This window comes from Citrus clementina, unplaced genomic scaffold (genome assembly GCF_000493195.1).
Source record: "Citrus clementina cultivar Clemenules unplaced genomic scaffold, Citrus_clementina_v1.0 scaffold_3, whole genome shotgun sequence".
NCBI classification, from domain to species: Eukaryota; Viridiplantae; Streptophyta; class Magnoliopsida; order Sapindales; family Rutaceae; genus Citrus; species Citrus x clementina.
The window spans coordinates 49,435,195-49,450,120 of NW_006262339.1; the positions used below are offsets into that span (position 1 = coordinate 49,435,195).

Genomic DNA, 14,926 nt, shown 5'->3' on the forward strand with positions numbered 1-14,926 from the left:
AATTAATTAATTAATTGCATGGCGATTTTCCTGTTAGTATATTGCCGCTAAGTAACGTGCATGGGTTTTCTAAATATACATATATGCACACACACAGCCCCCCCCCCACCTTCATATGCAGATCTAGTTGAATGTATTAGTCTCAGCAATAATTTAACTCGCGGCTATACATTTTTTGCTCTCTTTTTTTTTTCCTCACCATCTTTACTCCACTTGTCAACTTAATTAATTCGTCGGTGAGCATGCAGCAGCAGCTCTGTTAATTCATTCACTTCTGCTACTCAATGATATTTACTACAATATATATATTGGTATGATTAATTATCTGGAGTTCTTCCCTCCAGTTGGATGCTATGAGGAATCTGGATTCAGAAAAATATAATATGAAGAACTAAGAATATTGTTTGCAAAAATTTAATATCATCTAAATACACGAACTTATTAAAGCCATTTTTGGGCCATAATATATATATATATATATATATATATATATGTGGTGGGAAATTCACAATTAATTCGATCATTAAAACTCCTCAAGCATATATATATATAGGTTCTCTTTCAGCCGCTGAAGTCGTATGTGTTGCCTTCAAACGTGCTTCTTAATTTTTTTTTTTTTTTCATTATTTGTTTATTAATATTATTATTTTGACGACGACCATAATTCAAGTCCTTTTTCTTTCAGTGAACACTGAATACTCAGTTGATTTGTTGGGTAACAAAAATACCATTTTTTTTTTATCTTTAAAATATTTGCTTAATTTTGGAATTATATATATGACCAGATAAACTGAACATAAAATCCAAAAATTATAGTGATAATATTTTTTTATATTAGTAATTAATTTTGTTGAAACTTCAATTTTCTACCATATGAAACCTTCATTTTTGCTCACTATTTTAAATTCGATATAGTATTGACGATAATTGTATTATATATTAATATGTGAGCTCAAAAATAAAAATCTAATACAACAACGTACCGTATCTAGCAATTTATTACCGAATAACTGAAGTAAAAATGCAATTAAAAAAAAAGAAAAGAAAAGAAAACTGAAGTAAATATTATAATATTAACAAAATACAGTTGTTGTATTTTGGAATTTGGGATATCCATCCAAATACGTACAATTATTTAACATTAACGGCAAGGTTAAGTCAGTTAACGTTAGTGCCCGCGGCTCCCGTTCCCACGGGTGACAGGTCAGGTCACGTGCCGTATAAAATGCCGTTTCCCGAAATTTGATTTCACTAACTAAAATACAAAATTTCGCGCGACTGTCATCAGTCATGACACCGCAGCGCCTCTTCTCAGTTCTCGGAAAGCAATGCAACACGTTTTTCTCTGATTTTAAAGGTTCAGGGTTTCGCGTGCCAACTGTTTGTTTAAAGTTAAAAAAAAAAGCATGTGAGAAAGAGACCTTTTTATCTTTTATGTTGCTGATGATTCGTTCATGCCTGAGACTGTCGCATTTCTGGGTTTGTTTGTTTTGTCGACTCGAGTGTAACTTCATGTGATTCTTTGTAGTTGTAGGCCCAAATTAGGGTTTTCGTCACTGCCCAAAATCAAAATTTTGGTTTTACTTACGTGGTTTTATGTTGTGGTTTAGTGGGTTCTTTTCCTTTAAAGTTTATTCGAACTTTTTTGTTTTGCATAACATTTGATCATATTTTAATTTTAGGGCATTATTGAATATTGTTTCCTGAGAGATGGTTGCATTTGGGAAGAAGTTGAAAGAAACACAAATTCAAGAATGGCAAGGGTATGTACTTCTAGTACCTTTCAATGGTAAATATACAAATGCCAAATGAAATTTATGTTTCCTGTTTGTGCTTTTAATATAATTTTCTCCTTTTATTATGGTTATCTGAATGCGTACTTCTTTTTTTCAGATATTATATCAACTATAAGTTACTGAAGAAGAAAGTCAACCGATACACGCAACAAATTCAAGTCGGGGCAGAAAATCGTCTTAATGTACTCAAGGACTTTGCAAGAATGCTTGATGATCAGGTAAGTTGTAGCCACCGGAATACATGAATTAATACTACTCACACTGGCATGAATAAAATAAAGTGAGTCCTAAACATAATGATTAACTGGAGGGTTACACTCTGCCTAACGATGCTTAGTTCTCATGCCGTTCATTTGAACCATAAATGACTGGAGTCAATCTTTATTACATGCAAGCAAAATACATACCCACACACAGATACTCAGTATACGGTTATGTATGTCAACACGTTGTAGTGCTAGTTTCCTTCGTTTGTAAGAGAAATTACTTGCTGATTTGGAAAAAGATGGTGCTGCGTCTGTTACAGCTCTTAGCTTACTGATTACCACATCAATGAGTGTCTCTGGATAAAGCAAGTGTTATAGTATTTATTTATTTTAAGAAATAAGGCCATATCTGCTGCTTCTTTTTACAACTTCAGATTGAAAAGATTGTATTGTTTCTACTGGAACAACAAGGAGCACTAGCGAGCAGATTATCAGATCTTGGAGAACATCATGATGCCCTTTCACAGCACCAAGATGGATCAAGAATTTCTGAACTACAGGAAGCATATAGAGCTGTTGGACATGATCTTTTAAGGCTTCTCTTTTTCGTTGAGATGAATGCTACTGGTCTGCGTAAGATTTTGAAAAAGTTTGATAAGCGCTTTGGCTATAGATTCACCGATTACTATGTCAAGACCCGTGCCAATCATCCATATTCTCAGCTGCGACAAGTTTTTAAGCATGTGGTAATGTGCTCAAATTTATAATCAAAAGTTCTTTACTCAATCATATTTCAATGACTTTTCAATTGTCTGTTTCTTAACAAAAGTTTGGTTACCTTCCCATGTTTCTTAGTTACACTGTTTTTACACATTTTATGCATATATAACTATACAAAACCTGCCCCAAGGGGTGTGGCCAAGTGGATTTCAAGTAGCTTTATTTGGCTAGCCACCTGAGTTCGGATCCTGGGGGAGGTAGAAGGCTAAAATAATTGATTGGCTTAGCCCACCTCTCTACCTTAAAAAAAAAAAAAGAAAAAAGAAAATGAACGAGATAGTAACTGCATATGCAGGGTATTGGTGCTGTTGTTGGAGCAATATCTCGCAATCTTGCGGAACTTCAAGACCATCAGGGGAGCTACATTTCCATATATGATCAGCCTGCTCTATCTCACCCGGTTGTCTCTCGCATCCACTGATATATGCAATATTTATTACTCCTTTTCTCTTTAGCAATGTATATTGAGTTTCCAATTTGGTAACGAAGTTCTTATTTGACTTCCTCAAATCAACTTTCAGAATGTATCTGTGGGTAAAAAGCCTTTCTTCCTCTATGTAAAATTCAACTAGATTCTCTTCTTAAATACAAAACTTGAAATTTTTCCCTGTTCTATTGTGAGTACATAACTACTGGATTTTAGAATATGCAACACTATTGCGCTAACATCTTGTGAGGTGGTAACTTAGTTTCTGTCTGGTTTGTGCTCTTGAATTGCTTTTGCATATTCTGCTCCTCCTGCAGCTAGTTGATTGCCTTGGAAAACGACAAAGAGTGTTTTTTGTATGTTTGATGTGAGTTACATGTTTTAGCTGAATATTGGAAATGATTCATTACTGCAACTTTAAATAGTAGTACCAGTCACCTCTTTATTGATTCAGAATGTAGTTCATGTATATACGTGGTATGTTTTGAATAAGTAAATTGACGAGTATGTTTTGTAATATTTTACAGGATCCTGTAGTCGATTCTATTAAAGCAGCTGTGAACAGGTTGTCTCACTCAACAAATTTCCTTGAGTTCTTGGGAAAGCATGCTTTTATTATGCAAGAGGAGTTACCAAGTCCTTCTGGAGACCAAGATGTTGAGCAGAGATATCATTTTACTTCACTTCTGCTGAACTTGGTAAACACGTTTCTGTATATGGTCAACACATATGTTATTGTCCCTACAGCTGATAACTACTCCCTCAGCCTTGGAGCTGCGGCAACTCTTTGTGGTGTCATAATTGGGTCGATGGCTGTTGCACAAGTGTTTTCTTCAGTTTATTTTAGTGCATGGTCAAATAGATCATACTTGAAACCACTTGTGTTCAGCAGCATTGTTCTTCTTGTTGGAAACACCTTATATGCAATGGCTTATGATCTTAATTCCATAGCAGTTCTTCTGATAGGTCGGCTATTTTGTGGGTAAGTGGCTCATTTCTTGGTCATTGAATCTCGCATTTGATTTGTTTGTTTTGTGACTATTGTTCCGTATCATTATCAATCAACAGGCTCTTTACTGCATGAAGTTTTGGAATGACCAAACAAGTATGAGTAAAAGAGGTCTTCAATAACAATGACATTTAGAGTAAATACTGATATTGTCTTGTTCTGATGCCAGTTGCACAGTTTCAATTGTTGGAATTTGGATTAATGTGGGAACTCCTTTTTTGTGTGTGATTGACTTACAATTATGACAAATATGAAGTTTAACTTGAATTTTGGATTTTAAGATATCAATTCTAAGTGGATGCATATTAATTTAAAAATTAGTGGAAAATTTTTTATGTGAAACTCTCTCTAACATTTCAGTTTCTTTTTCTTCTCCTCTGTTTTCTTTTTGACAGAGCTCTGGTGTGAATTTCTAATACCATAGAAGTGATGTTATAATAAAGTTTATTTCTATTAATTTAAATTTTCTGTATACGCATGCATAGTGGTGCTTATTCTGAGATTTTCCTGGGCCATATCTTTTTTTATTTTAAAATATTTTTGACAAGTCATATTCAGGAAAATAAATATATTAATTGACTAGTCTAAGTTATTATATTTCAGGTTAGGTTCTGCAAGAGCTGTTAACAGGCGTTATATCAGTGATTGTGTACCACTTAAATTGAGAATGCGGGCTTCTGCAGGTTTTGTCAGTGCCAGTGCACTTGGAATGGCATGTGGTCCAGCTCTTGCTTGCTTATTTCAAACTAATTTTAAGATTTACAAGTTAACCTTCAATGAGGACACTTTACCCGGTTGGGTGATGGCTCTTTTATGGCTTGTCTACTTATTGTGGTTGTGGATTTCCTTTAGAGAGCCACCGCTTGAGACTAAGGAGAATCTTGTGCCACAGGAAGCTAATGCTGGTTTGTCAACAAGATTGGGAACTTTAAGTTTGCATTTTGCATTAATCTGTTCTTTTTCTGCTTTTAGTGTTTTTGGCTTCCCTCTCTGTTCAGCGTGAATTTTTGTCAGCTCTTTTCACACTATCTAATTAGTAACCAACTTGCTGTCTTGCATTCTCGTCCACACTATGATTTATAACTAATAAATCTTAAACAACATTAATTGCTTCCTTCCAATGCTGCTCAGATCTATATACAACTGTGTGGTTATACCATCGTCGCTCTCTCCATATGAGTTAGGTTGCATCTTCTTTTTCTTATCAGACCCATACATACACCAGTATTTTGCTAAGAAAAAGAAGATGCAACCTAAGTGTCAGAGTTAGCTAAACCATTGAGGTATTATGACTCCAATTGTATTTTTTTTGAGGCTGCTCAAAGTTACCTTGGGTGAACCTGACGGCGGGGAGTACTATTCATTTTCTACGAAGTAAATATTTGAAATTGAATCCTTAAGTATAAGTTAGGCCAGGTTGGATGGGGACATTTGTACCTAGTTAATACCACAACATTTCATTCATGTGCCTTTAAGTTGTCATTTCACATAAACTAATATAAACTGTGTCCTTTTATAGCGTGGATTTTGATGAATAGTTGTATTTCTTATTATGATAGGGCTATTGATCAATTGCACTGTAGATAATGGTTCTACCCGGCCATTGCTTTTGAACTCTGAAGCAAAGCAAAAAGATGAAAATGATGATCAAGAACTGGATAATGATGATCATGATGAAGATGATGAAGATTCTAAGATAACTCACAGACCTGTCACTTCAATTATGTCAGCATATCGATTACTCACACCATCTGTTAAGGTATAGAACCCCTAACGTTATGTTGTTTTCATTCATTGTTATCTCTAGAGGGTGCCCAACATTTTGCTTCTAGGCATGCTCAATAAAGAATCAATATATATATATATATATTATAGGCACTATTTACACGTGATCTTTTACTTGAGTCATCATATTTTTTGCTAGGTCCAACTATTTGTTTATTTTATGCTCAAATATGCTATGGAGATTTTGCTTGCTGAATCAAGTGTCATCACTGAACATTACTTCATATGGTCAACCAGCAGAGTAGCAATTTTTCTTGCATGTCTTGGGCTAACGGTGCTTCCTGTAAACATTATTGTTGGAAATTACATCAGCAATATTTTCGAAGAAAGGTAAGCCTTCCATTGTGAGTATGAACAACTACCTTATCTTTTCCTCATCTTATCGGTCAGAAATCTTGAATTTTCAGATGTCTTATCCATGCTCATTTTTGTCAATGGAAAGAAACTCCTAAGGCTCTAAACAATAGAAAGCTAAAATCTATTCTGTAGGAGGATTTTTAATCGTCTGATCTCTGTAAAATCCGGTTCCAGTTTATTTTCAAGCATTGAAAAATTACTTAGCTTCCCTGCAGAATGAGTGAGGAACTGATCCTGTTTCCAACTAATCTTTTGAAGAAATTCTAAGGTAGTGAAGCCCTTTGCTTTTTTCCCATAGAGACCAATGAAGATAGTAACAAAAATGTCATATACGATCCTGACTCATATCAACATCAAGTTCTTTAGTTGTGTTAGTTTATGTTGGACCCGGAAGTTGTAACCAGCAGATAATCAGCTTTACAATATAGTATGTTATCATAATGTATGAATGCTATATTCCGTGCAGATTCATTTCTTCTCTGTTACTCGATTGCAGGCAAGTTCTACTGGCATCTGAAATCATAGTGTGCATAGGCATACTGCTAAGCTTCCATATATTGGTCCCTTATTCAGTGCCTCAATATGTTGGCTCGGCACTAATTACATTTGTGGCAGCTGAAGTTCTTGAAGGTAACTGTGGTTATTTATGGTAATGAACCATCACATTTGTTTGTATCATTGAACAATTAACCAATGACTGGGGTATTGTACATGAGATAGTATATAGTATTGCTTGGAGATGTTCTATGATTTGAGATTGACTACAAAATCCAATTTTGCTTGACCAAATCCAGGTGTGAATTTATCCCTTCTGTCTCGGGTCATGTCCTCAAGGCTTTCCCGTGGAACCTACAACGGTGGACTACTTTCAACAGAAGCTGGAACCCTGGCTCGGGTAATTGCAGATGGAACAATAACATTATCTGGGTACTTGGGGGAGAGTAGACTCTTGAATGTCACCTTACTCCCTTCACTCTTCATCTGTATCTCCTCCATTGTTGCCACCTGCATTACTTACAACTCCCTTTATTAAATCGCTGGCCTTCTCTGATTAATAAATACTGTACAGTATAAAAGAAGTTGCTCCGTCCCTGATCAAATCACAAAGATAGTTTGACCAGGTCCTCAATTCTGAACGATGTACATATTTTGGGTTGAATTGATCAGGTTCCATTTAATGCTTGACATGATGATAGTATGTCATCGCAAGCTCATGCCTTGGCATTTACTTTCTACAGCCCAAGAGTACTTGTATACATTGCTTAAGAGATTGTAAATAGTTACAATACTTTAACAAATAACTATTAAATTGTAATGATATAACTTCTTATTTCTTGTAAACTTACACAAACAACTTGAATAGACGTCAATATACATTAATTATACACCATTTTGTTTAAAATTATATTAATGATCCATTTTAAATTAAACATAATATAATATAATATAATTTGATATAATCTAACCCAATATTAATAGTTAGTCGAATATTCGAGAGGATTAAAAAATTTTAGCAGTATCATATTTAAGTTGATATAAACGGGTCTCAATAATTTATACAGTGTAAATAGCAGCCTTAAAAAAAAAATTGTTAGTCGAATCGTGCGTGCCAGGCAGCCATAGCGTTAGGCAGCAACCAAGGCCGTATGGAGGGACGGACAAAAGTGATGTCATCAGTTGCAGCTGAAGTGCTGGATTTGTAGGAGAACTCGTGCCCGTCTCAAAGGCTTAATAAGAAGAGAAGAAAGCGGAAGCAAAGAAAGAAACAGAGAACAAGAGGCAGTGAGTGAGTTGAAAAAGAGGGAAAAAAGAAAAGAAAAGATGACGGAGGAGGATCAAGATCAAGATCAAGAATTAGAAATTCCAGAGGGCAGTGTACGGAATATACTAGAACAAGATAGTCTCAAGTGGGTCTTCGTCGGAGGCAAAGGCGGCGTTGGCAAAACGACATGTAGTTCAATTCTCTCGATCCTTTTGGCTGAGGTCCGACCTTCTGTCTTGATCATATCCACTGACCCAGCTCACAATCTCAGCGATGCTTTTCAGCAACGCTTCACCAAAACACCTACTTTAGTCAATGGTTTCTCCAATCTTTATGCCATGGTACGCCTTTCATTTTCATATGTCCTCCTTCATCTCGCTTTTTTTTTTTTTTTTTTTTTTTTAGGGTTCTTCAATTTTAGTGTCAATTTGGTTTTTCTTTTTTCTTTTTGAATAAATTGGGGGATGGGGTTCATTGTATTTGTTAATTTCTTCCCTTGGCCTGAATCTGTATTTAGACATTTTGATGTTTCACCATCTGAGATTTCCGTTTTATACTTGGCATTTGTGAATTGATGCCATCATTTAATTGTCCCTATCTTTCGTGTGATGCTCTCTACAGGAGGTGGATCCTAGTGTCGAAGAAGAAACGGGTTCTACCGAGGGAATGGATAGCTTGTTTTCTGAGCTAGCAAATGCTATTCCCGGTATTGATGAGGCAATGAGCTTTGCGGAGATGCTCAAGTAAGATTCTTCAAACAACTATATGCATTTTTCAAGTGGATTTGCAATTTCACTGATCTTAATCTTTATACAGGGACACACTTGGTGTGATATGCTTGTTGTTCGGTTTTAATTGCCATTCACCTTGCTTCTATTGCACATCTTCCTACATTAGCATTAATGGACCAAACAAATCAACAGACTATTAGTTTCTTGTGCATTTTTGAGTTATGTATGTATCTAATGACAAATTAAAATGCAATGCTGTAGGTTTGAAGATTTCTTGTTTAATCTTAAGTTTGATAGTATTTAGATATCCACTGCATTTAAAGCACGCATTATCATGAACTAAATTTTGCTTCCAGTGTGTACTTTGACTTTAATTCATCTCAAAATTTTGCTTTCTTGATGACCTATTATGATCTGTAGAGGCTTTATTCAAATATTATACTTTGCTCTATTTGACGGCATCGTTTTAGGTGGTATTTGAATGTTTAATCAAACAGTCAAGCATGTCGATGGTGCAAGTTTTCTGCCTTATTCAGTTGGATTTTACTTTTCTTCACACACAACATGGAGCTCCGAATGATTGCTTTATGATTTGGATGAAAAATGCTCTTTTATTTGCTCTTGCATATGTGTCTTGTTTTGTAAACAGACGACTGAGAAAGACATGATGTATACTCTCTCTGCAGTCTTTGTTTCATATATTGTATAATTTGCTTGCCATCTACTAATTCTTTTGCACAAATAACTTTGCCCCAGATTGGTGCAAACAATGGATTATTCTTGTATAGTATTTGATACAGCTCCAACTGGCCATACACTCCGGCTATTACAATTTCCTTCAACCTTAGAGAAGGGGCTAGACAAAATGATGTCCTTGAAAAATAAATTTGGCGGCATGATTAATCAGGTATGTTCTTTAGTACCCAGATATGTTCTTTAGTTTTATCTAGCGCAATCATCTGGTTGTAGAAATTTTTGGCCTTTTTGAATTGAGACTCCCATTGTGCGACTATCAGGGTTTGAAGTGCGGCAATCTGGTGTAGTGTGACTTTAATGCTTACTTTAGCAATTTGCAGTGGTTAACTATTTTGTTATAATTGTCCCCTTGCCATTAATGTTTCGGTATTCTTCCTGATAAATAATGAGCCCCTTTAAGCTTTTTAATTTGATTATGTCTTTTAATCCTCCACCATGGTTGGAACTATCAAAACATTCTTAGTTCTGGTTTCGTATTTTTAGGCGTTTATTTTACGTGTAAAGTATAAACCTACAACTACTGTCTGTGCTACACTTACTTTGGTTAATTTTGAAACTTCTCATGACAGATGACCCGTCTCTTTGGAATTGATGATGAATTTGGGGAGGATGCTCTCTTAGGAAGGCTTGAGGGCATGAAAGATGTGATTGAACGAGTTAATAAGCAGTTCAAGGACCCAGTAAGATAGAACCACATGATTGTTGTTTTTTTAAGTGGAATTCCTTTTATTCATTACTTTTTAGATGCTATTTTTTTCCAAAGTACTAGGATTTGTGAAGTTGCTTAAAATCTAACTTGGTTTTCCAAAACTTCCGGAATCAACTATTGATATCCATATGCTGTGTTTCCTTGTTGGCAGGACTTGACAACCTTTGTCTGTGTTTGCATTCCAGAGTTCCTCTCTCTCTATGAAACTGAGCGACTTGTGCAGGAGCTAACCAAGTTTGAGATTGATACACATAATATTATTATTAACCAAGTACTTTATGATGATGAAGGTGAGCATCCTGCCTCTATTTGCCCTTCTGATATTCTTGTTCAGACAATAAGTTTGACCATCAATAGGCATGCATTGTAATTGTAGATGTTGAATCGAAGTTGCTCAGAGCTAGAATGCGAATGCAACAAAAGTACCTCGATCAGTTCTACATGTTGTATGATGACTTTCACATCACCAAGTTGCCTTTGCTGCCAGAAGAGGTAAAATTCGGACTGCCAAAAGTTAAGCATACCTTAGCCATTCATGCCATGTGAAAATTAATGAAAACAATGTTCTATTTTCCAAAATATTTTGGGATGAAAAGACATGCCAATATTTGCTTTATCCGTAGCCCAGATTTAATTCAGCTTTAGTTATAGGATTTATAGGATTACTGAAATTGCTGACTTCTTTATACATATATGACTTTTAGAATTACTTGTCAGCACATTGATTAGCAAAATGTGGATTGAGTAGGTAACTGGGATTGAAGCTCTGAAAGCTTTTTCACAACATTTTGTTACGCCATATCAACCTTCAACCAGTAGAGATACGGTGGAAGATCTGGAGCGGAGAGTGTCCACTCTAAGGCAGCAGTTGCAAGAAGCAGAAGCAGAGTTAGAGAGACTAAGAAAAGGAAAACAGGTGGCCTAACGATACTTTGCTCGCAATTACAGCCTTGGCTTCTTTTTATTTCACCTGCTGACAACAGAGGGCATCCTGTTTCATTGGGCCGCCATGGGAATTCATTCTTCTATATTACTGCAGGATAATGTTTCATAACAAATTTATTTCATGAATACTTTACTTTTATACCTTTTAAATCATTACATGAGATTATTCTTTTCCTTGTCGAACCATCTGAAGGGTTTTCTTTTGCTGTTTTAGTCATTACACTTGAACTGAAACGATCTCTGTCATTTCAGTTCTAAGCTTACCATTTTCTTTAACACTAAAGATTATATGCTGATTTAGATATCCTTGTTATGCTTGTATTTAACCGAGTTGTACTGCGGTGAAGACGGCAAACGGTAGAGCCGTCATTTGCAAATTGTTACAAATTCACAGTACATTTACCATTACACTACAACAATTGTTGAGATGGCCGAGTTGGTCTAAGGCGCCAGATTAAGGTTCTGGTCCGAAAGGGCGTGGGTTCAAATCCCACTCTCAACACAACATTTTAGTACTATTTTGTTATTATTTTATAAAATAAATTGGGATTGGGGATATTCAGCATAAGGATTTGGAGCGTTAGAGCATCGCTAAAAAATTATTCAAGTAAGATTTTATTATTTATTTAAAGAGTTATATCAATATTTAAGGTTCCAAAAAATACTTCAATTTTAAATAAAAAATGATATTCTCTCTTCAAATTTGAAGAGTTATTTTCTCTCTTTTTAATTTATATTTTATTATTTTTTGTTGAAGAAAAAGAGAAAGGTGATTTAATTACTATTGATTTTTCCTTTGAAAAAATAGTTATTTAATTAAAATAATATTAACTCATTTTTATTTGAAAAGTCTTTCGGAGAACAATATTTTTTTTCACCCATCTATTTACCATATAAGTAAGCAAATGAATATTTAAAGAGTAAAATTTATAGAGTCTTTTGGAGATGCTCTTAATGTTATCAACCAGCCATCTAGACGAACCAGGCCCTACTAGAGAAAAAAAAAAGAACGATAAATTGTTTGGATTAATTTGCCGAACATTCTATCCATTTAGGAAATAAAATTCACAAGGTTGTGTTATAAGGATCTAGGATTTTAAAAGCTCCATTCTTTCCCATATGTTATAAACCAACCATTCAGCCGGACCAGGCCGTGCTGGAGAAAAAATAATAATAATAGTAGTAGTAAATTGTTTGGATTGATTTGCCGAACCACGAACATAAACATTCTATCCTCAAAATTCAACATGGAAAATTGATAGCGTGAATATTTAAAAGACAGCATGTCCTATGTATCATAATCAGGCCGATTGGATTAATGCCAATAGTAAGATTTTACATTATGTTTAATCGTCGGATTGGAGCATCAAAATTAATAATGTTTGTTTCATAAAATAAGAGTGGGAATTAGAATCGTGAGTTCTTCCCAATTTGGTAATAGAGAATGGAAGATTGATTTTCAACGAGGGTCGGAGTTAGTCTCCTATTCATAGGAGTTTCAATTCTACCCCTCATTAACATTTTGATATTCCTACAATGCTATCTCTTTAAATGAAAAATATAAATATCAAAAAATAAAAAAGCAAATCCCTAAGCCAACTCCTCTCACCAAAGCTCCGTCCAGTCCAATGCCATCGCGACCAAACCCATCGTCCTTGCCAAAATCAAGCGCATCTGTCGTTATTGGTTTGTCGGCTATGGAACATAAACTGGTTGTCGATTTCGTCTGCATTTGAGTTGTCTTGATTTCATCTCTGTCTCGATTTCGTCTCCGATGACCACAATTCCGATCTGATGATGATATCGACAACGATGATTTGTTGTTATTGATGATGATGATTCAATTTTGATTATTATTATTATTTTTAAATGGATAATTAATAATAATAATAATAATAATCACAATAATAATCACAATAATTAAAATATAAAATAATAGTTATGACAATGTTAACTAAATTTTTTTTAATAATTTGCAATAGTTTAATTTTTTCTAATTTCAAAACAAAGTAAACATATAAATGAAAATGGAGTCCGTTCCCATTTCAATTCATACTACTCAAGTAAACAATTTATATTAATTTCAATTTCTCATTTTGATCCCAACCCACTCGATTCCCATTTTGTAAATGCACCATTGTGTTAAACACTAAAATATCAATAAATCCTATAACTCAAATTGTTCATCACCTGATTCTATTGTTCTCCCCACCAGGTCCTACGCACCCCAACACAACTTGGTAGAATGGTAGCAACAAGTGGTGCCTCTGTCTCTTCCAATTTGAGCGGAATGGCCGAGGTTCAACAAAATAGCCTCTGTGACTTGCAAAAGCAGGCAATGCATTTCAAAACAGGAAGTCGGTTCACTCCTGCCTTGTTCCTCCGCAATTATAGATGTATACTTAAAACCCTCTGTTAAATATTAGATAAAATTGTAGCTTATTATTTTTAGTGGCCGGTCAGGCAGCATCATTATCAACCCAAAAACTATGCAAATAGTCATTAACATGCATGACACCATAATGAGGCTCAACAAAACATTCAACATCTTCATCTCATTCCACATGCTTCAACAAGCATACTCAATACCCAGACAAGGGTACAACCAATTTTCAATAACAAGTGCTTATCATCTAAGAAATTACAATAATTTAGCTTATCACCCGCCGTGTAAAGTTGAAATAAAAACAACCACATCCTTTTCCTCCAGTGTGGTATCCAGCTGCCCACTGAGCTCCCAGTCACAATCATTCACAAGTACTAGAACACCAGGTCTCCTGCATGACAATTGACAACCCAACCCAAATAAGATTTTAAGTAACACTTGTTCAATTGGAGGCTGTATTAAGATTTAAGAATAACAAAACTCGCATTAGTGCAAGTACAAATTCAAAACTTGGCAATCAATTCCGATGAGCAGCTTATAACTTACACAGAATCTCCTTTCATGAACATTTCAGGCCTCTCCTTGATCAAATTGGTGCCGACCCAAGAAAGCAAATCTTTCATAATCAACTGAAAAGTAAGAGAGAGCATTAAATCATACGGGCAAAGAAGAACAAACTCCAAGCAAAATTGTTAAGAAAACATATTTACCTTCTCTGATCCTTTTGGTGGAACAACATCGACATTATGGACCTTTACCGAATCACAAAGAAGCTCTAACCCTCCACTGCATTGAAAATTACTTCATTAGAAATGAATGTTACAAGACAACTAAGTTTCAAAATTTCATAAAAGGGACAAGGTTAAGACTGTTTGGACATGAATCCACCACATATGGTTGATAAGAATTTGCTAAGTCAATATGAACGAAAATTCCATACCTACCAAGCATGATTTCAAATATAAAAACCAACCAAAAAGGTGACATCTATAAGAAATTGCAAAAAGAAAAAAATATATCGTCGATTACATTGAATCCAAAAAAATTATAAGATCAAAAACTATATAAGCGAATAGACAAAATCTGAGAGATACACGTTACCCGAATTCTAGAGTCAGTTGCATGGTTCAAGATTTGCAGAAATTTCAGAAATTTGCAAAACCCTAGAAGAACAGAGATGTGAGAACGTTGTGTTAACTTGACGAAAACAATAATAGCCCTTTGCTTGTTCTCAATAAAATTTCGCATGTAACTGTCCGAAAATAAAATATCAAATA

General features: G+C 34.9%; 3 protein-coding genes and 1 non-coding gene across 8 annotated transcripts; 3 read left to right on the top strand and 1 right to left on the bottom strand.

The window, feature by feature from the left end:
* The first annotated feature begins 1,281 nt into the window (after positions 1-1,281).
* Positions 1,282-7,663, top strand: LOC18049972 (SPX domain-containing membrane protein At4g22990). Of its 5 annotated transcripts, none has more exons than XM_024189354.1 (11): positions 1,282-1,357; positions 1,683-1,763; positions 1,894-2,014; positions 2,437-2,748; positions 3,078-3,182; positions 3,737-4,191; positions 4,822-5,123; positions 5,778-5,977; positions 6,143-6,333; positions 6,827-6,990; positions 7,155-7,661. In XM_024189354.1, exons 2-11 carry the CDS (start codon positions 1,711-1,713, stop codon positions 7,391-7,393), a joined length of 2,142 nt encoding a protein of 713 aa, XP_024045122.1. In that variant the 5' UTR covers positions 1,282-1,357; positions 1,683-1,710; the 3' UTR covers positions 7,394-7,661. The 5 variants fall into 5 exon arrangements, with proteins under 5 accessions (XP_024045122.1, XP_024045123.1, XP_024045124.1 ...); XM_024189355.1 differs by having other exon boundaries at positions 6,857-6,990; positions 7,155-7,660; XM_024189356.1 differs by lacking the exon at positions 3,078-3,182 and having other exon boundaries at positions 7,155-7,663.
* Positions 7,664-7,944: 281 nt separating this feature from the next.
* Positions 7,945-11,451, top strand: LOC18049973 (ATPase ARSA2). Its single transcript, XM_006445123.2, has 7 exons — positions 7,945-8,463; positions 8,744-8,865; positions 9,610-9,760; positions 10,179-10,289; positions 10,470-10,608; positions 10,695-10,810; positions 11,067-11,451. The coding sequence occupies exons 1-7, from the start codon at positions 8,182-8,184 to the stop codon at positions 11,241-11,243; spliced, it is 1,098 nt and encodes a 365-aa protein (XP_006445186.1). The 5' UTR covers positions 7,945-8,181; the 3' UTR covers positions 11,244-11,451.
* Positions 11,452-11,684: 233 nt separating this feature from the next.
* TRNAL-AAG lies at positions 11,685-11,765 on the top strand. The gene has a single exon. It is a non-coding gene; the product is annotated as a tRNA-Leu (tRNA).
* A 2,021-nt stretch (positions 11,766-13,786) lies between these two features.
* Positions 13,787-14,909, bottom strand: LOC18049974 (ubiquitin-related modifier 1 homolog 2). The gene is made up of 4 exons (XM_006445124.2): positions 14,751-14,909; positions 14,360-14,435; positions 14,196-14,278; positions 13,787-14,040 (listed from the first exon to the last, which is right to left on the bottom strand). Exons 1-4 carry the CDS (start codon positions 14,771-14,773, stop codon positions 13,923-13,925), a joined length of 300 nt encoding a protein of 99 aa, XP_006445187.1. The 5' UTR covers positions 14,774-14,909; the 3' UTR covers positions 13,787-13,922.
* Between the last annotated feature and the right edge of the window lie 17 nt (positions 14,910-14,926).